A 26,345-nucleotide genomic window follows, 5' to 3' on the forward strand; every position below is an offset into this window, starting at 1 on the left:
GGAGGGTTATCTTATTATGAGGGTCCAAAATATTACGCAAATTGACTCATCTTAATCTAAATTCAATAAACATAATATATATAATATATTTTATATTTTATATATATATATATATATATAAAAAAAAAAAAACAATAAACACACAAACTCATCTAATGCAACCACGCGATGTTTACAACATGTTAACTTACAATTCCCAAAGCGTGACACTAACTGAAGAGCCCAGTTATCCATTTCGGATTAGTTTTAGTTTGTGAAAAAGGCGTCAAACACAAATTACATAAATAATAAATAAAGCTCCCAATGGCTTTGAATAGCACTACTCCATCCCATTAGCTATGGTTATTTGGTTAGATATACACATTACCGGTCTGTCACTATTTCTGAAGAGTCCTCACACCTCACTAGCTTGAAAAGTTTGATCTCCATTCACTAAACATTCCTCGTGTTTTATTACACACAGCGCTGTCCGCCGGGTTAACCTTTGTCTACTAGCGGCCAGCTACGCCAATTGCATAATGAACGCCAACAGGTGGAAAACAACGACGACAACAGGCCTGCTAAACAACTTCACTTTAAACAATACATGAAGTGTATTGCAATGTTTTCAGTTATATAACACAAAAAGTAAACGTAAGAACCATTTGGCCATCTAGTATGCCCATTTTTCCTGATGCAAAGACTCGGAGCTTAATCAGTCCCCTTGGTCTTGTTTTAGATCCCGGAGATGCCTGCCCCGCGCATGTTTACATCCCCTCAATGTACTAGCCTTCCTTACATTACATGCCAGCCTCTGACTCTCCATGTTCAGATTATAAACTCTTGTTGGAACATTCTGTACTTCCCTCCTGTACTTTATCTCCTCCCCCCCCCAAGTTATACTTATAAGGATCCCTTAGACTTTCCTGGTGTAAAGGAGAACCCCCGACACGTGCAGCTTGATAACATTCACAGAAAGTGGTGGGTGCCGCCATATTGGAATATTGGAGAAAATGAGAAAACAAAACCAGCAATTCTCTCTACTGAGTATGGAATTCCCATCTTTTGTCATGTCCTTTCACAGACACTGGGCAGCCTGCATTAAGTCAGTGATATGATAATTACTTCTTCCCTCTCTCATTATTATTTTTCGTTTTATATACACACATTCTAATACATGAACAGAAATATATACCGTATTGGCCCAAATATGGGCCGCACTTTTCCCCCCACTTTAATATTTAAAGTGGGGGTGCGGCCTATATTCGGGGTTTAGCGCAGTAATGCGCAATCAGTATCGCCCGACGGGTGGGTGTTTTTTTTTCCTTTTTCATTTATCCCTGCTGTGGGTAAGCAGCAGGGTAAGGATCCAGATCCCCTGGATCCTTCTCTCCGGCAGCCGTCTGCGTGATGCGCATAGACAACCTCCGCTGCCAGCACTTCTGCCAGGGCTTTTATGGTGGAGCACCGGCGTGACATAACCTTCCAGGGCTTCACCATAGAGGCCCCGGCAGAAGTGCCGGCAGCTGAGGTTGTCTACGCGTACCGCACAGACGTTCACCAGCTGCTTAGACAGCTGGAAAGTTAAATTATGGTACATAAAGTATACATTTGCAGAAACTACACCCTTTGGCGCATCAAATGAGGGGCTGCATGTATTAGTAGCACAAGACTGGAGTGTGCAAGACATAAATGAACTTGTCGCTGTGATTGAAGTGTGAAATTCACTTATTTGTTGTGCACGTCAGATTTGTGAGACAAATACAAATAAGACCTCATTTGCTGAAGCTGGGAGTGTAGTTTCTAAAAATATATAGTTTTGTTGGCATATTTTAACATCCCGGGCAGCTAGAGCTGTTTAATTGACGCCAGCCGTGCAAAGATGTATTTTGTGATAGTCTAGTAAATTGAACTTTTAGCAATGAAATATTAGAAAAACAGTCTACTGTTCTCAAATTCTGTTTATTTGAGACCGGTTACCTACTACAAATATTTAGCAACACAGGTTTTGATATTAGAGTTTAGAAAAATAAAATTACAAACTAGTTTTTATTGAGTCTGAAGTGAAAAAATACACTTTTTTCCCCATTTTTGGCTTTATTTTGCAAACTAATGAGACATACACATATAAAAATGGTATATTTGGAATCTGCTGGGTATGATGAAAAAAACAATATATAGTTTGTATAGTTTATTCCCAAGAAATGTACTTCTAAACGCGTTTAAACGCGAGATGCACCAAAATGACGAAAACCAGCTTAGCACCCAACGGGTTAAAATAGCACCAAACTTTTAGGGTGCGGCCTACATTCACAGTACATATATATATAGGGGAGTGCACAACCTCAGAAGACATACATATTCAGATTCCCGGGTTGCTGCTAGAATAATAAATGACCAAAAAATACACAAAACAAAGCAAGAATTCAGTGCATACCATACAAAAAACACATTCCCAATATACAATGCCGTGATAATATACAAGACTCCCAGTCAGTGTCTGCGGACATAATGGTCTGCCAGCTTTATTCAATCTAAAACACGTTTCCCTCGCTAGTTATAAAATGAGACACGGGGGGGTTAAGTGCAAATGGTTACTCTGGTGCCAAAAGCAAAATGTGGAGACATTAGCCATTGGTTGCTATGGTGACTGCACCAGGATTGATGATCGGTGAACAAAAACAGTACAGATACAAGATTAATTTATTAGCAAGATAAATATAAGCCATATTGTGAACTCACATATAAAAAGACTTTTGCTGCATCACAGCAGAACGTGAGCAAGATCACTACAGCATTGGCGTTTAGTGAAAAGGGCCCTAATCCTTCATAAGTCATAGACAACAAGTATAAAGGAGACCTCTGTGTCTCCATCGCCCTGAACTAATTGGTAAAAGAGCAACGGCACATTCTATCACAGTGTGAGGGAATCATGAGACCTGAGAGGACATGAGACTTAACAACACTAATAGATTATATCATACCGGGGCATGATACGCATACGTCGGCAACGGATGTACTTTTAACCAAAGCGGTCACCACAGGACAACAATCCTGCAAGTCCCCCAGCCGAGGACCACCTCCGAGCAGGCTGAGCCAAGGCTGTGTATTCAGGAACACCGCCTGCGTCAGTAAAAAGCAGGTGGGGAGACGGAAAACAAAAGAAGCGTGTAACATTCTACTATCGCTGATCAAATAACGAGACGTTCACAAGCTGCGTGGGCGTCGGGACTACCTCCCAACCGCAAACAAATATGAAATAAATTAAAAAAGCCAGCCAGACCTTATTATAAAAACAGATAGTCTTTACAACATTTCAAATCTTTGATATATACATACATTACATATATATTATATACACACAGACACTGTATCCATCCAGTCATCTACAATGTAGTTTTATTTCAATGAATGCTTAAAACGCGCAAAGTCAAAAAAACTGTAGCTTCCCTAAAACACAACTTCATTAACCCGCCAATATTCTCTTACTGGTAAACAGTAACGGTCGCTGCACGCATTTCCAGGTCATCCATTGTTTGCCGTGTACTTTTGGGATTTGAGCTCGCAGGGACATCTCTGTAGAACTTCAGCCCCTCTTCTTGAATGTTGCAGGTCGATGATGGGCTTCTTTAATGAAGCCACACGGGGTGTTTGGTTTTTTTTTTTATTTCTTTTTAAAGTTTCTTGGAGGTAGGACAGTATGAGGAGTCCTTAGTATAATATGTTCTGGATGTTTTGAATGCAAAATGCATTCAAAGGGTAATGAAGAAAAATGGAAACTTCAACAGAGACCAGAACATCACTTTAATCACTTCAAACCAGAAGTAAAGGAACCCTTCCTATAAAACTTAACTTATTGATATACCCTAAAATGGGAAGGTTATCTAGATATTCATTGCCTAAGCAGTCTCAAAAGAGCAAAACTGGCAGGACACAAGCATAAGTCCCCAAATCCTCTATCAACACCGAACCATTCCATAAAACATTCCCTAACCAACCGCACCAATCTGCAGAGGTCAAGAAGGACCTTCTCCAAGGACCCTGTCTGGCCTGCTGTCATTGATTACGGATTGCAACGCATCTAAACAAGCAAATATTTACACGAGTTTATACATCGTTCATGGGAATCCCCTGGCGGTACCGTAGATATGTAGAAACGCCCGTTACATGAGTTGGATCCATAATCAATGACGGCCGTCTTCATCTAACATCTCAAAACACGCTGCAGCTCCATTCTTGGGAGTTACAGAATGTGGCCTTTATATTAAAACTTAATTTGGATTCTTGCAAATACACACGTTTTGAATTTAAAAAAATGATTTATAATGATAAAAAACAATAAGCACAATATACTCGCCATAATACAGAGAAGAGCTTCTACAACCCATACTAAAGGTCATAACCCTGAGAGTTCATTTCTGCTCAACCAGTCTGTACATCTTTACATAGAACCTCATCGGTCTTCCCCACGGGAGAACTCTGGAAGCTTGTTAAACATACTGTATATTTTCACAGGGTACCCAACACCAGCAAGTGACCCTAAATTACTAAACAACACAATAAACCGATACAAAACCCTACCACGCTACCATTAGCCAACGCCACCAATACAGCTACTTGTGTCTCTGCAGCCTTAAATGGGGAGTCCCATGGAAAAAATCTTTCTTCTTGAGCATAAAATCCAGTCCTGTATATAGTAATGAAGGTATTAACATCCTTTATACGCAGACTTGGAGGCTGCCATTGTTGTAAGATATTTTGAGGGACACCACACCGAGCCGATTCTTTATGGCAATGCTAATGAAGTCCATTCCTTCATAGACTTCCATTAATCAGTGCGCTGGGCTGGGTGATTGCGACCGAGTCACTTTATTGATTACTAGAAGGTAGTATGATAAGAAGTCCCGGTGTTTGTCTGAACATAAAGCCAGAACACAATGGCTAATATGTTTAAAAAAACACAGCGCAACATAATATCGATAGACATAAACGGCGGCATCGCTGCCAACGGAGAGAACAACCCGATTCTAAACATCCAACGCAAACACAGAACTGCTTAGGTACTGAACAGCATATCACATTTATAGCAGCATCATATTCCATAGCGCTGCACAATACTGTAATTAAGTATAGAATTGTATTTTCTCTTCTGAGAACCATTGTCGCACATGCTGGGTGGGGCTTAATATGAAGGTCCAATCATAGTTGGAGTAAAGACTGGATCCTTTTCGTTACCCATAACAGCAGGGCCGGCCGAAGACTTAACGCCGCCTGGGGCGAAGTTTTAAACGCCGCCCCCCCCCGCCGACGCCGGGGGGGGCGGCATTTTAAACTTCGCCGACGCCAAAATCGCCGATCCCCCCCCGGTACTTACCTTTAAACAGTCCAGCGGCGAGTCTTCCTGCTCTGCCACGGTGCCGGCTTGTAATGCTGAGCGCCGGAAATTGACGTCACTTCCGGCGCTCTGCATTACAAGCCGGCACCGAGACTGAACAGGGAGACTCGCCGCAGAGGAGAGAGAGAGAGGGGCGCCGAGCGGGTAAGCGAAAACCACTCGGTGCCCCTCTCTCTCTCCTCCGCTTCAAAAAAAAAAAACAAAAAAAAGCGCTTGGGGCGGCAAAGTGCCGCCCCTTCTAAAGTGCCGCCTGGGGCAATTGCCCCAGTCTGCCCCATTATAGGGCCGGCCCTGCATAACAGGACTGAGGAGGTTTTATGATTCTGTCATTGATGCGTCAATACACTTAAAGCAGCCAATCAGCAGCAGGAAAGCACTCCCCATGAAAACAATCGGAGCACTTTCTGCGCAGGGGCACATAAGCTCCCTGGAGGTGCAGTATCTCGATGGGCACATGCTTACTTATGGGGGATTCTGCAGGGGGGCAGCATGAACATGTAAAGTGGCCATGTAGCTATTGCATGCATTAAAATACATATGATGGTGCTAGCGGCAGTGTGGATAACATGTCAAGCTACAGTTAGATTATAAAGTTCATTTAAACAGTACTGAGGCGGCACTGGGGTGACAGGCAGCTCCCCCGTTATGAAACACAGAGATCTGAAGTTTGGGAGCCCCCTAAACCCCTGGGAGCCCAGACTGCCTGGTACAGGGCACTCCGAGCACTCGCCCGCCCTCTCCCCCACTCCTCACTTCTTCAGATCGATGCTGAACAGGCCGAATCCCACCGGTGTGGAGTTGCCGGTCGGTGTCGCTTCCTGCGCCAGCTCCGCGGTCTCAGCGCCGCCTCCGCCCTGATCATGGTTGTAGGTGAGACTGGTGCTGGAGGTAGACATTGTAAACTGTGTGTTCTGTAAAACGGGCAGCGGCTGTCGGCGTCACGGGGGCCGGGAGAGGCAGTAAGGGATTACGGTCACGTGACAAATCGCTGACACGGCGCACAGCGAGCAGGAAGAAGAGGGCGGGGCTACTGCCGGCGAGGAATTCCGGGTGTACTATGGTAACGAACTATTAACCAATCAGGCGCTACTATTGCCTCAAAGGGAATGTCAACGCTGTGTACTAGTGGAACGCGTTTGAGTGTGACGTCACGAGAAGTCTGTCCCCTTTAGTTGGCTTTGAAAGTTTAGGTGTAGCGTCCGGTTGCTGTTTGCTTTGTGCGATTTACATTTTAAATAGGATTACGATACTTAGTAGGTTGGAGTGAACGCCATGTCTCCCATTTTATGCATAAATTAAACTGAATGAAGGGACCTGGTCTGACAGGGCTAATAGTGCAAAAATACCCTAAAGGAACAGTTTAATGTCCTGACAGCCTCGCTAAAGAAGATTGCATATTAAACTATTCTACATTATTACAGGCATTCTGCTCGCATTACACGAGTAGCGCTGTGGATGACCGTGTAAAGCCCAGCCCCGGGCCTAATGTACAATGCTCAGTTCAGGGGTGGCGTGTCCAGTTATTAAAGGGACACTCTAGCCATCACGCGCACTTTCATGTCTGATAACTGTGATCTTTTTACATTTTCATGGTACCCGCCTTACAACTGAATTTAGAGAATTCTGCAGAATCCCACCAGATGCCCCTTGGCATATGCCCACATGCAATCTATTAAGATCCCTGTGTTTCAAATTGAGTTTAGAGGCAAAGTTCTCCATTCCCAACGCCATGATCCATACCCATGATGAAAAAAAGTGCTCAACCTGTCACAAGACGATGCAATAAAGAGTATTTAAACAAAATAAACTTCCACGTCATGTGCTTAGGATCTTTCCCAGAAGAATTTGCTAGGAAATATAGCACATTTTGTTCAAAACTCTCCTTCATGCAGAACAATTACCCACACGTCAGTAATTTTATTGGAGTGACAATGAGAGGCATTTGAGCCAGCTGATCACATGACTGATCATGTGCCTCCAGGGCGCAGCCATAGTTTAAAGTAATTTCTAAGGAGGCCTTCATCACTTTCTGAAACATGAATTCCACAGACAAAAGACAAATAGAATTAAAAAAATAATTTTGCACATTAGCCCAGATACACAGACAGGATTATTGGAAAATAAGTTGCAATTAGATTACTTGCCCCTACTGAAAAATATGTACTAATTTGAACTGGACTCTTTCAGCCCTGGCAGTTTAAAGGCACACTCCAGCCATCATATTAACTTTAATGCATTCCTTTCCGTGCCCTCTAGCCACTAAGCTTGTAAGCGATGTGTCCGGCGGGTGTGGGTCTGAAGAGCCACCTTCCAACACAGACCACCATTGATTTTATAGCTCCTTGAACCAGTCAGGGGAGATCTGAAGATCTTCCCAACTCCATGATCCTACTGCCAGCAAAAATCAAGAGTCGTACACCGGCCCAAAGTAATCAGATGGATCAAGAAGCACATTTGTCAGAGAATACGTTAAAATTTGATGTACAGAACCAAACTGTATCAATAAAATTGGGTTTTGAAGAAAAAAATTAATTCATGTCTTTACCAGAGCAAGACCAATGAGAAATGTCAGGGCTGGTAATGTATAATGTGTAGTTAAAGTGAAGAGATGTATTAAACATCATCTCACCAATTTAATTACGTGTTATGCAGGGTCAGCTCACTCATACTACACTTTGGGTTATTTGTTGTCACAAATAATCCACTAGGTGGAGTATGTGTGTAAAAACATCCTCGCAAACCATGCTTTGCCTGTCTCTTAGTCCATACGTATGCCTGGACTTAATCTGTTGAATGAGCACGGAAATCATGTTATATTAACTCTAATGAAATAATACTTTTTAATTATGAACTGTACGGCCTTTTAAATGGCAGAAGAATTCGGAGACAACTTTGTCATACATATGGAAAAATGGTCTTATAAATGTCAAACCTTGGCCACTGCTGTTCAAGCTATCAAGCGTTTGGTGATGTATTTATACGTTTGAAGGGTCATGCAAGAATCAAACCTAGGTGAGTAATGGAACGAGTAGGCAATAGGGGTGGAAGGCAAAGAACATTAGCCAGTAGCGGGGCTGTCTGATAACATGAAGGGCAGCTGCCAGAAAAGTGAACAAACAGATCCAGGTGTAAAATCAGTTTCTTTTCTAGAAGACACTGAATATCGAAGATTACTTCAATAGTCATTGAGAAAACTAGACGTTACTGCGTTTTTGAGAGCATTACTAAAAAATACATAAATAAAAGTGAAAACATTGGTTTTGCAATAACAGTTGCCACTGACACCTCGCAAGCTGCCACATCCATTCCTCCTGACAGCAGTCCGCGGACTAATGCCAATATGGCTACATTTTAAAATTGTCAGCATTTGCTTCCGATTTATCAGTAGTGTTATGGCTCACCCATGTAACTTTACACAAAACGTGTTGCCATATAATGGTCATCTTACAATGTTACCAGCGGGAGCTCAGTTAGTGAAAGACATCTCTAATGCCTTCCCGTACACACATGAACGGCATGTAAAGTGTCTGAAACCAGGGACTACTAGCACGTGCACCTCATCTCATACCATTATTTCCATTACACATTTACATCCTTAAGTTATTGTTCTATGGTTTTAATGGATGTCCACTATATGGCCAAAAGTATGTGGATGCCTGACCATCACACCTATATGAACTTGTTGGACATCTCATTTCAAAACCATGGGCATTAATATGGAGTTGCCCCCTCTCCTTTTGCAGCTATAACAGCCTCAACTCTTTCTGCAGGATTTTGGAGAGTTTCTATGGGGGGGGGGTCCCATTCATCCAGTAGAGCATTTGTGAGGTCAGGCACTGATGTTGGACAAGAAGGTCTGGCTCACAATCGGCATTCCATTTCATCCCAAAGGTTGTTAGTGGGGTTAAGATCAGGGCTCTGTGCAGGTCAGTCAACTTCCTTCACATCAAATGTTTCAAACCATGTCTTTATGGTCTTCACCAAAGGGGTGGCACAACATTGGAAGCATACAATTGTCTAAAATGTCTTTGTATGCTGCATCATTAACATTACCCATCACTGCATCTAAAACCAGAAAAACAGCTTTACACTATCATGCCTACTCCACCAGACGTTACAGTAGATACTATGAATTCCGAGAGGTAGCGTTCTCCTGGCATCTGCCAATCTCAGATTCGTCCATCAGATTTTCACATACTTCTGATGTTGCCTCCAGAGCCGGTTTGGAACTCTTTAGCGAGCAATGCTACAGGGGACAGGAGAATTTTGTATTTAGATAAGTCTGTGTTAGCTTCATTAATGCCTGAGGAAGGGACCTAACAACTTGGTCTCGAAAGCTCGCAATCAAACTCTCAGTTAGCCAATAAATGGTATCATTTTAACTATACTTTTCTCCTATCTTCACACTTCAGCATGTGGCAGCCCCACTCTGTGTGTGCGTGGTCTACCACTTCATGGCTGAGCGGTTGTTCTTCTAGATGTTCCCTCTTCACAAATATAGCACTTACAGTCGGCCAGGGCTTAGTAGGGCAGAAATTTCTTATGACAGCACCGCATTTAAAGTCAATGAGCTCTTCAGTACGACCCATTCTCCTGCCAATCTCCATCGACAATGTGCTTGACTTTATACACCCGTTAGCAATGATTGAGGCTGAAGCTCCTAAACTCAATAACTAGGAGGGGTGTCCATATACCTTGTCATATAGCGTATATGTAATATTTGTCACCAAAAGTCTCATAAATTGTAACCTTATCATATACTTCTTGTCTCACTTGAGTACTGGCCTACCTGTAATCATCTACTCTTTGTAAAGCTAGTTCTAACAAACCCATAAGCCTCTTGTGGGTCGGAGCACGGCACTGAAGTCACAAAGCAGTATGCACCACAATTGTGTAAATATTTATGCAACAAATGGCATAGAACGGGCTTACGGAAGCCAAGTAGCACAACGCATCTTTCTCTGCGACAATACTCTGACTTCACATATGGCGCATCTTGTATCACCCCAAAGTTTCACCTAGTGAACACGCAAACATTGGATTTACTCGCATTCATCACACTGTAACACTTAACGTGTGTTTTCCCGCCCTGCTTTCAGCAGCGCATAGTGCGAGTTACCCACGGACAACATAACCACCCGGATACAGGGGAAATACACGGCGGGCTTTATGGGCCGAAGGTGCCCACGCTGGCTGTTAGACTTGGAGGCTTACACAGAACTGAAAAATGTATTTTTGGTTCAGGCCTAATAAAAAAGACTCCTTCTCAGCCAGGAGTTCTACATGTTTTCAGGCACAAGAAGTCAAACGCAGCTCAGTGACCCGCATCATGTTATTCGTCCGCTAACATCAAAAATAACCGACAAATGTGTTCTCTGCGAAATGTATTCATCCGCAGTGAGCGGACTTTAACCGGACAATGACTCCGTTTCCAATGTATAAGAACAACGCATTTTTTAACACAAATATACACACGCTCGCCATGGACCGCTCATTTTCTGGACTGGGAATGGCGGGCTCCCATTGGTTGTTGTCCAGGTCCGTTACGTCTGCTGCCAGGTTGGTTTGGTGACGTCACTTCCGGAATCGCCATTTTTGCTGCTAGGGTTAACGGCTCGTACGGGTCGGTGCTCGGGGATCTACCCGTGACCCGACACCGCTGTTATCATGTCCGATTTTGATAGTAACCCGTTTGCGGACCCGGATCTGAATAACCCTTTCAAGGTAAGCGACACGAGTGCGTACTATACGTGTCATAACTATAGCGGCCAGTGTTTCCATACGGAGGCATTGCTGTGGGATCTGGCCGTATACATGTACTGGGTGGGGTGGGAAACGCTGCCTCCCTGGCCGTTGGATTTCATAGGAAGATGTGCGCCTCACGGGTTAATAAGAGCTGTTTACGGGGATGCACAGGTGTAATGACACTCGGCATATACATTCATTCATTGCTTTTATGTTTAAAACGAGAGGCCGGCAATCATTATCATGTATCTGCATGCAGGCACTTAACGCATTTTACGGTTAGGGTTTAACGTTGGGGGCTTATTCACTAAAGGGAGTGATGACAGGAGAGTTGTGTTAACTGCCTTACCGTCTATATTTATCATGAAGGGCCATCCGCAGTGAGCTTCTGCTGCAGGAAACGTATGGCTAACTGTGTGATGTATAGTGAAATCCGTGAGCCTCTTCTCGCGCATTGGATTATGCGTTATACAGGGAGACCTGCCGGCGACAGCCCTTCATAATGAATAGTGAAGTGAGCATTAGAACCCCACTCTCCTTTAGTGAATAAACCCCATCAATGTGATGTCCAGAGGGCATAGCTCAAAAGCTGTACTTAAAACCACCGTGTTCTGTATTTTTAATCCACAAACGCAGAAATGTCACATAAAGCTGCCTGTTTAATGTACGCATCTATACGGAGAATACAATTAATGGACGTGGCGAGTGGTTTGCGAGACTAAAATGTAACGTAGGCAGACATATAAAAATGTAAACGTTTAAACGGCTAATATAACGTCCCATAAATCACTTTATACATCCTCCCACAATGTGACTTTTCTCTCCTGTACATTTTCTATAGATCTCAATGGCTGTATCCCACGTGTGTCTGTGTAGCTCCTGACGGCTACCTCATTTTGTCCAAATATATTCATAACCCCGTAGATCTCAGAACCTTTTAAGATAATAGGAGTTTACAGGCAAATCTCCCCCGTCTTCCAGTACAATTAAATGAACCCCAGAATATGTATGCTTGCCTTCCAAAATTGTCAATAAGGGTTAATTGTTTTGGTTCAGAGTTAAAAGAATCGAAGCGGCTGTACATTTACAAACGTTAGCCCGTATTTGTACACGGATGGATTTCTCCCATGGTATCGTCGCCCTCCCCAAAGCTCTTGATCAGATTACCTCCAGACCCAGCTTCATACATTATTAATGATGTCATCTATAACATCTCTAGTGAAGTGAAGCCTCATCACTCGTGGATGTTACAGCAAAGTCCCTGTATTCACTAAGGTGGGTTATTCTCGCCTACGTCGTTGAATATGACATATTGTTTGGTTTTAGTTATATCCGTTATATACTTGTTTCGGCTACAATGCTTATTCCCTGTAGGATTTAGTAATTGCCTGTATTGGTTGTGAAAGACAGGAGCCTTCTATTCAGAGGACGGCCTTTTCAGCAGTAGCTCTAGAAATACCGACATGTAATTGTCCCGGACTAATGCCAGAGCACTTACAGTGGTAATGGGCATTATTAAAAATCCCCATATCCACTCCTACTGGAGCACCAGCTCCATCTGTAGTACCCCCATTTACACCCAATCCGTGGCTAGGCAAAGGTATGAAACGATCCTTCATTTCATGCATTTTTGTGACAACAGCCTGTGCCCCCCCCCAGGGAGCACCCCCAGTTTGCCAGGCAGTATAAAATCCAATCGATGATCACCCACCACGCTGCCAGGTTTGCAGAGGCTTCCCTGGTGAAGTATAAGGGAAGGTTGGGATTCGAGCAGTACAGCTATGGAGTGAAGGTGTATAATCTCTGGGAGAGTGAAGCTGGGTATACTCTGACCATCCTGTCAAGGACTATTATTCCCCCTGATGAACAAAGGGGTACCCCTTGTATGTAGATAATTTCTTCACAAGTGTCCCTGTTTGAGCTACTATATTGTTTTGACACAGTAGCCTGTGGTACTATAGGTCCGAACCACGTAGGTTTCCCACAACATCTGACATGAACACCGCTATAAGAGGGGAGAAGACATCTCCTCTGCACCAAGAGGAGCTCTTAGCATTGAGGTTTAGGGACAGAAAGAATGCTGAGCTCAATCCACAATGAGAGGACTGGTGGTTTGTGTCCACGGCAGAGCTGGGGCCCAAGACAGCCAATGTGCATCAGGGCCTATAAAAGGAATATGGGTAAGGTTGATCTGTCGGCTCCTACAGCTCTACCTCGTTATGAGGAAGACAAAGGCCTGGTGCAAGAAGGTTGCAATGTATGTGATACAATTTGAACCTACAATGCTTTTTCTGTTGCACAAAAAGCAAACCCTGGAATTAACCTTTCTTGCGGTTTCAGCTCCAGGTCTTTTCGGGGATCTTGTACCAGGATGTAGAGGACTGCATTGGGACTAGCTGGTGTTGCGGGCAGTCAGGCACTGTACCTGCGGGTCCCGGTAATTCCACGCAGTCCCGCAAGGCTGCCTTCCTGCTGCTCCCTTACAGTGTCTCCTCTCTTGCTCCGCCCAGGAACAAAATTGAGTCACGTGATGTGACATCACTTCCCGTGAATCCGCCTTGTTCCTGGGCAGAGCAAAAGAGATGCTGTGAGGGAGCAACTCGAGGGCAGCCTTGCTGGACTGCGTGGGAAATCTGCAGTTCAGGTAAGGAGATGGGTGTGATTGGCCACAAATGTGGTGGGAGTGGAACACCCACATTGCGGGAGCGGGATTAAAAAAGCAGTCCCGTGCAGGGCTCTACCAGAATGCATCTGGTCCACAGGTGGTGATGGGCTAAAGCAGAATTGGGGCTTCATGTTTTATTTTTAACCCCCTCCCCATTGAAAAGAAGAACCCACAAAGATGCAGAGTATCTATGCTACAGAAGAGGGCCTTTCTATAGTCCAGATTTCCCTAGAAAACATTTACTGCTCCAGGCATTTAATTTTTACTGCTCCGTTTTTCTGAGCAAGTCCTGAAATTGGCACTGTATCTTCCCAAAAGTCTTGACATGGAAAATGTTGAAATACATTGGTGTGCTCAGTTTTGAAAAATACATGGCCTGAATTGTCTGGCTTCAGAAATGTCCCAAATTGGACATTGGCTCAGAATTACCAAATGTCAAAATTCTATGTTTAATTGCACATGTCTAAAATGTGGCCTTTGAAACCCAAACAACCTGACAAACTTATGCATGGGTGGTATCACTGTACTCGGGAGATGTTGCTAAACACACATTCGGTTTTATTATTTGGGGACTCTTTAAATTCTCACAAAATTGATGTCTGAATTGCAATCTGTGTGAAAAAATTCACTTTACATCTGGAACGTTTGGCAAAAATTGGCAAAATACCCAAAGTTGAAAACCCCGGGTTGTTTATGTTTGAAAAATAGGTGCATGTGGGAGGGAGATTCATGACGATAGTGTTACAAGTTTACAACTCTATGACTTGCAAGGTGTTTTAAAAAAAAAACAAAAAAAAAACTACATTTTGCATTTTGGTTTTTTTCAAATAAGTCAGAAAAAGTGCTTTTAATTTTTTGTTTTATATCTATATATATCTATCTATCAGGGCTTGACAAATTTGTTGTGCATCTAGGTGCCAGGTAAAAAGTTAGGAGCCAGGATTTTTTTAAACTAACAGTTGGTCAGGAGTGATCTGATCATCATCAGCCCACTTACTAAACTCACAGCATTTGACCTGGAAGCACCCTGGACTTTCAGGTCAGTGCTATTTTGTTTCTTTTCTCTTTCAATGCTGATGTTCCATTGGAGCACAGCATTGACTGATATTTAGTCCCCACAAGCTTGTGGGGACAAATGTTAACCCCTGCAATGCCACAAATGTGTCATACACAATTGTGGCATTGAAGGGGTTAACGCTGCACTGTCACTCTCAGGGAGCTATCAGGCAGCAAGGGGGTGTTGGGGCTGGTCTCCACACTCATGGGGAGACCAAAGAACCCCCTCCCCTGTCCCTGAAGCTGCCTCTGGCAGCTGGGACTCAATTGCTGGTCTATAGACCAGCCATTGCAGGGGGAGTCTCTTTGATGACTGCTGTAGGCTTCCATGCCTACAGGAATCATCAAAGGGCTTGTGGGTGCTCGTTTTTGCTGTTGCTGTTGCTGGTTTGCCTGGGCTTCCATTACCTCTGGTTCTTTTCTTTTGCTGAGGGTAGTTTGCTCTGCTCCTCTTTAACTAGTGAGCGGGGCAGTAGAGGGGAACCGATCTTTGTATTTCAATAAATTACAGGAAGGACGGAGCAAAAACTTCAGAGGACAGACTAAAGGATGATCGTTAAAATGATGTAGATAGGAATCTATATAGACTGGTCAATGCATATAAGGATTGTGATGGAAACACAACAGTTGATTATAAAATATTGTTGCAATCATTCACATACACTATGTGGACAAAAGTATTGGGACACCTGACCATTACACCAACAGGGACTTGTATGACATCACATTCTAAATACATAGACATTAATATGTAGCTGAAGGGTGAACTTTGAAGGAACAGTTTTTGGCAAGGCCCTTTTGTATTCCAGCATGACTATGCCCCAGTGTACAAAGCAAGGTCCATAAAGACATGGTTGGATGAGTTTTGTGTGGAAGAACTTGACCGTCCACTCAGTTCCCTGACCTCAACCCCCTCGAACATCTTTGGTATGAACTGGAGGCCTTCTCCTCCAACTTCAGTGTCTGACACAAATGCTGGATCAATGGCCAAACATTCCCACACAAACACTCCAAAATCTTGTGGAAAGCCTTTCCGGAAGGGTGGAAGCTGTTATAGCTTCAAAGGGCGACCAGCTACATATTAATGTCCATGTATTTAGAATGCCATCAGGTGTCCTAATACTTTGTTCATATAGTGTATGTAAAGCGATCATCGTAATACTGGTCGAAAAGTGACACACAGTAAAAAAAAAAATATTAGTCTGTATTTTTCAAGAAGAAAGTGTACTGAAATGAATATATACAACAGCAGGTAGCGAGTATTTTCCAGGAAGCATACAGATAGCTCTCTACATATATCGTCCTAATGTTTGCAATAAACCGAACACAGTTGGATATGCTGCCATAGTTGGCCTTATGTGTATGCCTCACCACTTGTGAATTACAAGGCAGGGCGTCTGCCTATTCGTTTGCGTGGCTCTAATTGACCCATGGAGCGTTATCTCTTACCTATGTCTAACATTAATCACGCGTATAGTTTCCCATATAGGAGACTGCATGGGTATTGCACAACCTGTACCCAGTTATTGAGATGTTTATATTCTATGAACCAAGGTCACTGCTTCATTGAGAGTCCTGCCACAGACATCTACAACCTTAAAGAAGTCCCATTACAAAATGTTTTTCTCATTGGGCATAGTAATGCTAAGACTGAGCGAGGTCTGAGGTTTAGATGTATTGACTGCCGCTGATTTACTTTCTGTCCCACATACTGCTCATCCTTTCTTACCAAGCTACTTTGCAGGGGAGCCATTATCCTGTAGCTCAAGCCGGTGTCGGATTGTATACAATCCGACGTTAATCTTACCCGGAGATCCCAGGTAGCAGCATCCATTTGTAAACACCCCGTACGCTGAACTTCTTGAATCACAGACCTACACACATCACAAGCCGTGGATGAAACCATTTGTTTCCACATGGAGACCTGAAAATCAGCTGCCTTCTGAACCAGTAGTTGGTATGTGCTGGTACTTTTACCAACAAGTCACGTCACTTTTCTTAATGCTTTGAGGCAAACAGAATGTCATCCGATAATATCTTACTAGGTTCCAAAATGTTGTTGTTTTTTTAATATGTGCGTATGGTTTCATTTATCTTTTATGTCGCGTGATCCGTGTTGATCTGGCTTTTATTACTGCTTGTAAAGAGAGCCTCGGCTATAAGGTCACCGGCCACCTAGTTGTGATCCTTATACTCGGGCTCTGTGTTTTGCACGTTTGCCAGCCCAGCTCGGTATTTCTACCTTTTTAAATGCCAGAAGATTATTTTAATATTAACCAGGTTTTAATGACCTGTCTGAAATATCTTACAGGCCAACGTGCCGCAGGGTGATAAGAGTATCTACCTAATTGTGCGATTGGTTTTGACCTGGTGTCGAGGCATTTGTACACTCATTGGTTAAACCTTTCAGTCCCAGGGGATTTTGGTACGTCAAGTCCCGGAGCAATTTTGCCATTTTTGCGCTTTTGCATTTTTCATTTCACCGATTATTCTTTTCCTGGGAATAGTGTACCCATGCAAACTATACATTGTTTTTTCAAGGAGAGAGAGGTTTCTTTTGATGCCATAGTAAGTGATTAGCTGAAAATGTAGGATTAGAAATTTAGTAAAAACTAGCAAATGTGAAAAAATACCTAATTTTTTATAAATTTTCTGTCTGGATCCTCACAAAATTAGGTATGGTGATGGAAAATCAATTCAGGTGTCCTGATTTCAGAAATACCTAATTTATATAGATTTCCCATACCTACAGGGAACATACTATAAGGTGTACGTTATTCATAGAATTTTTATGCTTATGGCTTAATGGGTTTGGGGGTTGTGAACGGGGGTTATACTGTTTAGATGTTGTGTTTAGGGTTTTTTTTATTTTTATCTTTTTTATATATATATATATATATATATATATATATATATATATATATATATATATATATTATCTTTTTTAAATGGTTAGAGGTCCTCTTAGGGACCTCTTGAACATGTTATTAATGCCAGTGATGTAACAATCACTTAGCTCACTTTGGGTTTTTTTTATTATTATTGTATTTTAGTGGGTTTTTTTTGTTTTGTTTTTTTTTTTCAAATCACTAATCATTTTTTTTTCTTTGTTTCATTTTTCAGCATGGGGGGAGAGTGAGAAACATGGTTTCTCACTCTCCTCCCTGCGATCCCCCTGCACCGATCATACTGTGAGCTCTATGCAAGTCCCCGCAGCCTGTTCTCCCGTGTAGCGGCAGGGATGTGTCCCTGCCACTGCAAGAAGGGCAGGATGTACGGGTATGTCCATAGGGGATTCTTGTGGGTGCGTACCGGTACGTCCATAGGGGACTGAAGGGGTTAAGGCATTTGTCTAAAAATCGTATGTATGTGTATATACGCCTAGATGTAACAGCCTTCTTAGCAGAGGTTATCTTATATATTTATCCCTCTCGATTGCCCCCCCATCATGCTTAAAGCATTTGATGTCCATCACAGAAAAAAAAAGTATTTGAAATTTCTACCAAATACTGTTAAGATTTGAAATTTCACTTTATTTTTATAATCAAATACTCTACGGAGCATTTGTTCAGTTAATGTCTTATTGATGTAAATATATTGTCTTTAAGTCAATATTAAATTTGATTGGCTATTTGCAAAGATGACAGCTCGGTGAATGATCACAGTAAATGAATGAAAGATTGATTAGTATCCAAATGAATTATATTTATAGTTGCATCTACATTATTCTTAATTTGGAATACTTTTTGCAGGGAGTTGGTTGTTATGGTGATTATATCTTGTACTTTTTTTGTATTTTAGCTAAATTGCTCTTACATCTGCATAATATTTTTTAATACGATAATATAATAATTTGGTATATCTGCTCTTCCCATTTGCTGTAAGACCGGGCACCTTACTCAGTTCTTGGCCTAGTACCTATCCGCTATGTGTAAAGTGGCCATTATGCCACAGAAGGACCTGTATTAATAATGAAAATCATTTTGCTAACTAACCAGGAAAATCTCTGATCGATCATACAGGCATTTAGAATTTCAGACATGTGTCACAGGAACGCGCTGATCTAAAATGACTGGCAGGTTCTGCCGTTAGCGTGTGCGCACCGTTTACATGAGTAATTTCCAGTTATTCTTTGTATTGAATGGTTTAGTTTCCATTTTTTATGATATGGAATAGATCAGTAGATGCAGCCTCTCCCAAGCATTTTATCCGGATTATTGAGTTTGTTCTCTGTGTTTCGAGTAGCTCGGTGTAATTGGTTTGACATGCTCTCTGTTATAAAGGAGAGTGTGAGTATTGATTAGCAGATAACCAATAAGTAATGAAAAGCTTCTCCCCCACTCTGGGGAACTCTGTTAATGAAACTCACAATCTGTGTGCGGGTTTAATTCACCTTTGTTGAGCAAGGAATGGTCAAGATGAACGTTTAGCTATGATCCTTCTTGTGTAGCCCCCAAACATCATTGCAGAATGAAGTCCCTGCAATGCAGATTTTGGAGTTATGCGTATGTACGTAGTACCTCCACTAGTTCTGTCCAAATACGTTTTCTGTTTTATTTCTGCTTACGCTTAACTATACATTTGGGTTGTCACATTTGCCTTAATCATTAAACTAAATACCATGAAGACTTAAGTGGGACTAACAATGCTAATGACCTTATTGTCCTTCTCAGGATCCATCAGTTACACAGGTGACCAGAAATGTTCCTCCTGGATTAGAAGAGTATAATCCTTTCTCCGACTCTAAAACGGTAAGGTTTTATTAATACAGGGGTCGACACACTTGGTTTATTTTCCAGCAATGTGTTTATTTTCATATTTAATAAATTGATTATTAAATGAATACATTAAATTAGTAAATCAAGTTAATATTTGGTAAGTATTAAATAACTTCACACTCTTATACTCTGATTATAACACACACACACACACATCGACACACTCTACCCTCCCTCACCTTCTTACTTTCTCTAGCACTATACACACACTAACTCAAGCACTATACATGTACACACACTCTGACTCTAACACCGCATTATATACACTACTGCTCCTTCCTCTCAAACCTGTCTGCACTGCGTGCAATGCAATCTGCTGGCCGTTGCCTCTCGGGGTCACACAGGGTCACTTAAGGTGGGAGTGTGTGTGTAGAGCTCCTGTGGCACCCGCCTCAGCATCCCCCCACGTAGCCACGCAGAGTTGGGAAAAGGTTAATGGGTTTGTGAAGCCCTTTATTAATGCATGGTAGGATATTTGTTGTTCTGTAATGTTATATAATAAATAACACAATAATCAGTAAAAAAAAGGAAAAAAAAAAAAGTCTTGGGGATCCAAGTTTCCAACATTTTATTACAACATGTTATGATGAACGAACACCACATTAGCTTCTCCTGTAAGGAGGCCTGGGAAGACCATGTATAATTAAATAAAAGAAAACATCCAGTGACTCTACTGTCTTCGATGCTCCGCTTTCAGTGAATACGCCGCTGTTTCATTTCCAGATAACATATTTAATGCTTAAATAGCAGTATTTTTATCTTTACATTGTGCCTGGCATTAGAAATGGCAGCATGGTACCCAATAAGTATGGATGTTTGACCTATACATTGTGCTACGATTATGTCTGTGCACCTAATGTAATCTTTTTATGGAATTCAATACTTACCCAGTGCATTCCAGGTTGCCATTGTGTGCACCCAGCTTGCCCATCTGCCAGAGAAACCTTGGATAGATAACTTATATGCATGTATGTGTATACAAGGGCGTGCCTACAGATTTACCCTAAAGCCATGTTTAATGAATGATTAGGGGTTTTCTTTAAGTCACTTTTGACATTTCAGTACCTTCTGAAATTTCTGCTTTTATTCCCAGCCTCCTCCACCCCAAGTGAAAATGCCGACTCCTGCACCCAGCACACAGCCAGCTATAATGAAACCAACTGAGGAATCTCCAGCATACAATCAAATTGCAAAGGTAAATTTGGGCTCTCCCCAATGTGTAAACATTATTACTATTATTGTTTTATATAGCGCCATCATATTTCATATCATTTGTACAATGGGTAGACGGGACATGACAAGTAGTGTGTGTGTGTGTGTGTGTATATATATATATGTGTGTGTGTATATATATATACATACATACATACATACATACATACATAATGTCTGTACATGTAAATTATGGTATGTTTGTGTTTCTGTAGGAACATGCTTTGGCCCAGGCAGAACTCCTCAAACGGCAGGAAGAACTCGAGAGAAAAGCAGCCGAACTCGATCGCAGGGAACGGGAGATTCAAAGCCTCAATCAATCAGGAGGTCGGTTTTTTTGTTTAGTCTGAAATTCTGCTTAGTTTTGGAAGGCATTTGTGAATTCTTTTGGGGTTTTGTTTTTCTCTTATTGTTTGTAGGCATGTCCAGAGTAATATACGTAAAACTTAAGAAATAGAAACAAAATCATTTCTTAAAGTGAGATCGTTGAGATAGTTAAAATAATTAAAACAAAGGTTACACATGCAGCAAGTTTAATATTTTGTTCACATGTGATGTGATTTTTACTCCAGCCTAGGAATATTGCTACTGCTGTTCCATACCACCCAGCCCCCGATGTCCCTCTTTCCTCCCCTGCGTACAATGCTTGAAACTTTGTACATTTATTAGTTTCCACTGGCTCTGCCGCTTATAATATTGTTTCATTTCGACTGTTCCGGTGACGCTTTTTTTTCTTCTAATGTCTTTTAAAATTATGCACATTATGTCCGTTTAACATGCTTATTTTTGAACTTTTTTTAAATTATTATTTTCAGGAAGGAAGAATAACTGGCCGCCTGTACCTGAAAACTTCCCGGTAGGGCCTTGTTTTTATCAGGACTTTTCCGTAGATATCCCTGTGGAATTTCAGAAGACTGTAAAGATTATGTACTACCTATGGATGTGTGAGTACAACCGAGGGTTTCTGTGCAGTGTTTGTGGGTACACAGGTATTGCCTTACATTTTAGATCTTGATGTTAAATGCTTCCTAATAAATACACTGAAACGTCGCTGCATGGCGGTTATGACTGCGCATCCAGGGGGATTTCTCTCAATTTAAGGCATCTGCAAATAACGAAATTTCAATGGACGGGATCAGAAAACAGAGGATGTATTATTCCTCTGCTTTAGTGGAAGCTGATCAGTGGGTTTCTTTTCTCCCCTTGATAGAAGTTATTAATAGTCTTTGACGAAGGTGAGGAGGACAGTAAATAGTTCTCAGCTTTCTTAAGGTAAATAATACTGTTCAGGGATATATTCAAATTAATGCGTACTGGATATAGGTTTAATAAATTACGTTATTGCTGTTAAAGACTATGTAGGTGATGGTTTGATGGTTCCCCTTGAATATGACACATGGTACTAAGTACTTTTTTCTTTTTTTCTCCCCAGTCCATACTGTCACGCTCTTTGTAAATGTCTTTGGTTGCTTGGCGTGGTTCTGTGTCGATACCAGCCGAGGAGTTGATTTTGGATTAGCCATCCTGTGGTTCTTGCTTTTCACCCCATGCTCGTTCGTTTGTTGGTACAGACCACTGTATGGAGCGTTCAGGTAACTGTGTTTGATATTAAATATATTATATATGTATTCCTGCAAAAAAACTGAAACGTTTAACTATTTGTCTTGGATTATTTTATTCCTGTTTAGTGAAATCACAACAAATCAGAGAAATAGACACGCTCACGGTCCCCAGTGAACTAGGGGGTAATTCGAGGATATCCACTGCCAGAATAGCCAAACCCTTTTAAATAGGATGCCTAGATAGCCCTTTTAACAGGTGATGCTGTATCGTTTTGTCTTAGTCTGTCAATTCTAGTCTTTTCATAGCCCTTGAATATATGTATTGTATGAAGCGCTGCGTAAATTGTTGGCGCTATATAAATAAAAGATGATGATAAAAATGCTTGCTAGCAAGACTGTTATTACAGAACCACAACATGTGTTTTCCATAAGCATCCCTTTGCTAAAGGGGCCTTTTTGGTTACTTCACATTTAAAGGGACAGCAAATCCCCATAAACATAATCTTAACATAAAGAAACACTCTAGCCTTCGTGTGCACTTTTAATGCATATGATAGGTCCGTGGTCCCTTTACATTTTCATGTGGTCCATTTTGCAAGTGCATGGCAACATTCTACAGAATCCCCCCAAATGTATTTGCCCCCTTACCCCACCCACACAATAAATGCCATGCACATAATATACTCGCCTATGGTTAGATCCAGTGCTGGCACTGCTGAACGCTGTGTGCGGGGGATGTTTAGACCCCAGTGAAAGTATTTTGAAGTCTTCCCATTGATTTTAGTGGGCGCACTGTCCTGCTTAAGCAGCCAATCCTTGTCAAGATAATTTGGACATTTCCTTCCAGAAGAGGTCACTGCTGACATCAACCGGAAGGTCAGCAGAGGACAGGATACCCCCTGCAGGGTCTATCTAGTGCCTTCTGGCCCCTACTGGCCCATCACGTGCATTGCAATCTATGGAGACTTGCTTGGTGATCAGTAGAGGGGGGGAATGCAGGGACAAGAGTGAGAAATGTGAGAAAATCGCTAAAAATAAATAAAATAATAAACAAAGTGAGCTGTCATCATGACATCACTGGCATAGAAACATTCAATACTGCATTAATAAAATTAATAGAATGAAAAAGTATGACCCCCCCCATTCACTACACCCAAACCCATTAAGCAATAACTATTAAAATTATTATCCTATAGGGGATTATGTAAGGGATGAGTGTGGCCCTCTAGAACATAAAAAAAAATATGTATGTGGGGTATATCTGTAATCAGGGGAAGTTGCCAAACAGAAATGCGGTTGTTGTTCAACAGGGGCACCTAAGAAAAATGCAAAAAAAAATTGAAACAAAAATTGTTTAGGTTTCTTACATACTAGCAATTATTTTTTGCAAGTTTCTATGACTTGTAATGAAAGCCCTATTGTTCTGACAAACGTATGTGTAATTTGTGTGGGTACATCAAACACGGAAAAGGGGAATCTTAATTAAACCCACGTATGGTAATGATGTCAGAAAAGCTCTGGAACGTTAGGTACCAAAAACTCCTGCAACTGAAGGGGTTAATAATAGCGTGATCATTCTTTGTGATGTTCTAGCATTTCTTTCCCTCTATTTATTTCCAGGAGCGACAGTTCTTTCAGGTTCTTTGTGTTCTTCTTTGTATACATCTGCCAGTTCGGTGTGCATGTGATGCAGGCCGCAGGATTCCAAGGATGGGGAAACTGGTGAGTTTAACAACACACAACAGTCCCGTATACCATGTGTCTGATATGTAGTGTGTGTGCCCGCTGAGCTGAACGGGCAGCTTCAGGGCACAGAAGTACATCTGTACACACGGCAACAGAGATCTGTTCCTTTCCAATACACGCTAATTCAGGGCTCGACAAATCCATGGCTGCTGAGAATTTCGTCCTGGCGCCTCGGTCATGGGCGTCCAACGTGCGGCCGCCTAATAAAATTAAAGTGGCCGGTGTGCACACACACGGCGGTCTTACCACCTCGTGGCTGCACCACGTGAACCGGGTGGGCTGGCAGACCAACGTTCACGTGCTGCGGCCGTGAGGTGAGGTGGTAAGACTGCCGTGTGTCCCGGCCGGCCATTTTAATTTTATTAGGCGGCCGGCTTGCACACCGCGCTGCTGATTGGCAGTGCCTCGCTGAGGCTCTTCGTCCCGCCCCTTTCAAGACGTGACGCTCAAGGGGGCGGGGCTCACAGAAGAGTTCCTCGTTACGGGGAGAGGATTGTCATGTCGGAGGAGAGCGGGAAAAAAAGAAAAGCTAAAAAAAAATAGATATTCGAAGAAAGTAGACCTATATTTAAGGGAGGTCGCGGTTCCCTGGGTAAAATGTTATTTTTTGTCGTTGAAAATAAAACTTTGTTAATTTAAAAAAAATCCTGGCTACTTGTATTTAGTATCGTAGCATGTAATATATTACATTATATTATTATAGTATCTCATCATCGTCCTGTGCATCCTGTTTGTGCAGAGCGACAACTCACGCTGTCCTGTCCCAGCGCTCCGCCGTATAGAAGTGATGTTTTGGTCCCTCTGTGAAAGTAATGTTTGCGGAACCAGGTGTTCATTAATCTTCTGTTATACCAGCTGTTTAATAATCTAGTTCCTTTTGCATATTTTTAGTGGATGGATTTCTGCACTAACCGGGCTCAACAAAAATATTCCTGTTGGAATAATGATGATCATAATTGCCGCCCTCTTCACAGCCTCTGCGGTGATTTCCATAGTGATGTTTAAAAAGGTGAGTGTTTGGGGGGATCTGACAGGGCTGTTCGGTCGGATTCATTAATGTGAGAGATCAGGAGGAGACTTGGATGTATTTTTTTTGCATTCAGTCTTTTGTGCTTCTCTCCGTCTGCTTGGCGCGGCACAAACTAATTCTGTAGACTGAAGCACTTAAGGAAGGCAAAACAATATCTAGATGCCTTTCAAAGAATCGTTGCTCTTAACCAATAATTTACTTCTTTAGTTCATCAATATGTCCAGAACTTATGATTTGATAGTAAATGGGTACATCAGGAATTTATAACCGAAAGCCTTATAATACATTCAGTGTTATTTGCAGTTAAAGCAACCGTACCCAACTCGGGTTGTAAGCAAAACATTAAAATTGTTATCTTCAGGCTTATTAAGAAGGTTCGGCCGTTTCTGCACCGTGTCTGGATCCAAAGCTGCGTGATTATTTGCATTATTATTATTTGTTCACTTGCTTGCTCCACCAGGGGCTCGCATAACTCAGCTGTCCCCGTAGGCATATCACATTTTTGAACTTGGTTCACTGTCCAGATGTGGCCCTCCTGGGTTGTGATTTGCTCTGCAGCCATTTTTTTCTGTTCTATTGCCTGCCACGGGTATGTGTCCCACCGCATTAGGAATATCGGAGTAGCACCGGATTTGTGGGGTTGCTCTTGTGTGATGTGTTTATTTTGCTCTGCAGGTCCATGGGCTTTACCGGACAACAGGTGCCAGCTTTGAAAAGGCCCAGCAGGAATTTGCGACGGGGGTGATGTCTAACAAGACCGTGCAGACTGCAGCAGCTAACGCAGCCACCACAGCAGCCAGCAGCGCTGCCCAAAATGCTTTCAAGGGTAACCAGATGTAAAGGAAGCATCTGCAGCAACCACGACCACTGTCGGCTGTCACAGTCATTCTATTTATCAGATTAATTTTTACTAAAATCCTCTAAAGACAAATTGCACTTTGCCTTGTGTATTTGCTCTGCTCAGCCCATTAGCACCGCCATTGTCTGGTACGCATCATGTGCTATAGAAAGCTCTATGGGCACATTAGGGTTATTTGGTTGCGCATGGGCTCAGTCAGCAATGCTGTTACACTCTTACACACCTAAGACACTCCATCCTTTTCTTTTTATCGTGGATTGCCCTATGGAGAAAAATGTTTAATTAATCCAGGGGGGGTAAATGTATCTATGAATGTGG

At 42.1% G+C, this 26,345-nt stretch overlaps 2 protein-coding genes across 2 annotated transcripts in view; one reads left to right on the top strand and one right to left on the bottom strand.

Annotated features, from left to right (window-relative positions):
- Positions 1 to 6,352, bottom strand: part of AP3B1 (adaptor related protein complex 3 subunit beta 1) — a 109,945-nt gene extending 103,593 nt beyond the window's left edge. Inside the window, exon 1 of the mRNA XM_053447976.1 lies at positions 6,128 to 6,352. Coding sequence (XP_053303951.1) covers positions 6,128 to 6,270 — 143 coding nt within the window. The 5' untranslated portion in view covers positions 6,271 to 6,352. The remainder of the gene's footprint in view (positions 1 to 6,127) is intronic.
- A 4,609-nt stretch (positions 6,353 to 10,961) lies between these two features.
- Positions 10,962 to 26,099, top strand: SCAMP1 (secretory carrier membrane protein 1). Its single transcript, XM_053447983.1, has 9 exons — positions 10,962 to 11,098; positions 19,514 to 19,591; positions 20,712 to 20,813; positions 21,046 to 21,157; positions 21,646 to 21,774; positions 22,263 to 22,422; positions 24,013 to 24,114; positions 25,030 to 25,147; positions 25,844 to 26,099. The coding sequence occupies exons 1-9, from the start codon at positions 11,042 to 11,044 to the stop codon at positions 26,006 to 26,008; spliced, it is 1,023 nt and encodes a 340-aa protein (XP_053303958.1). The 5' UTR covers positions 10,962 to 11,041; the 3' UTR covers positions 26,009 to 26,099.
- The last annotated feature ends 246 nt before the right edge of the window (positions 26,100 to 26,345 follow it).

The sequence above is a fragment of the Spea bombifrons genome, chromosome 1 (assembly GCF_027358695.1).
Source record: "Spea bombifrons isolate aSpeBom1 chromosome 1, aSpeBom1.2.pri, whole genome shotgun sequence".
Taxonomy (NCBI): Eukaryota; Metazoa; Chordata; class Amphibia; order Anura; family Pelobatidae; genus Spea; species Spea bombifrons.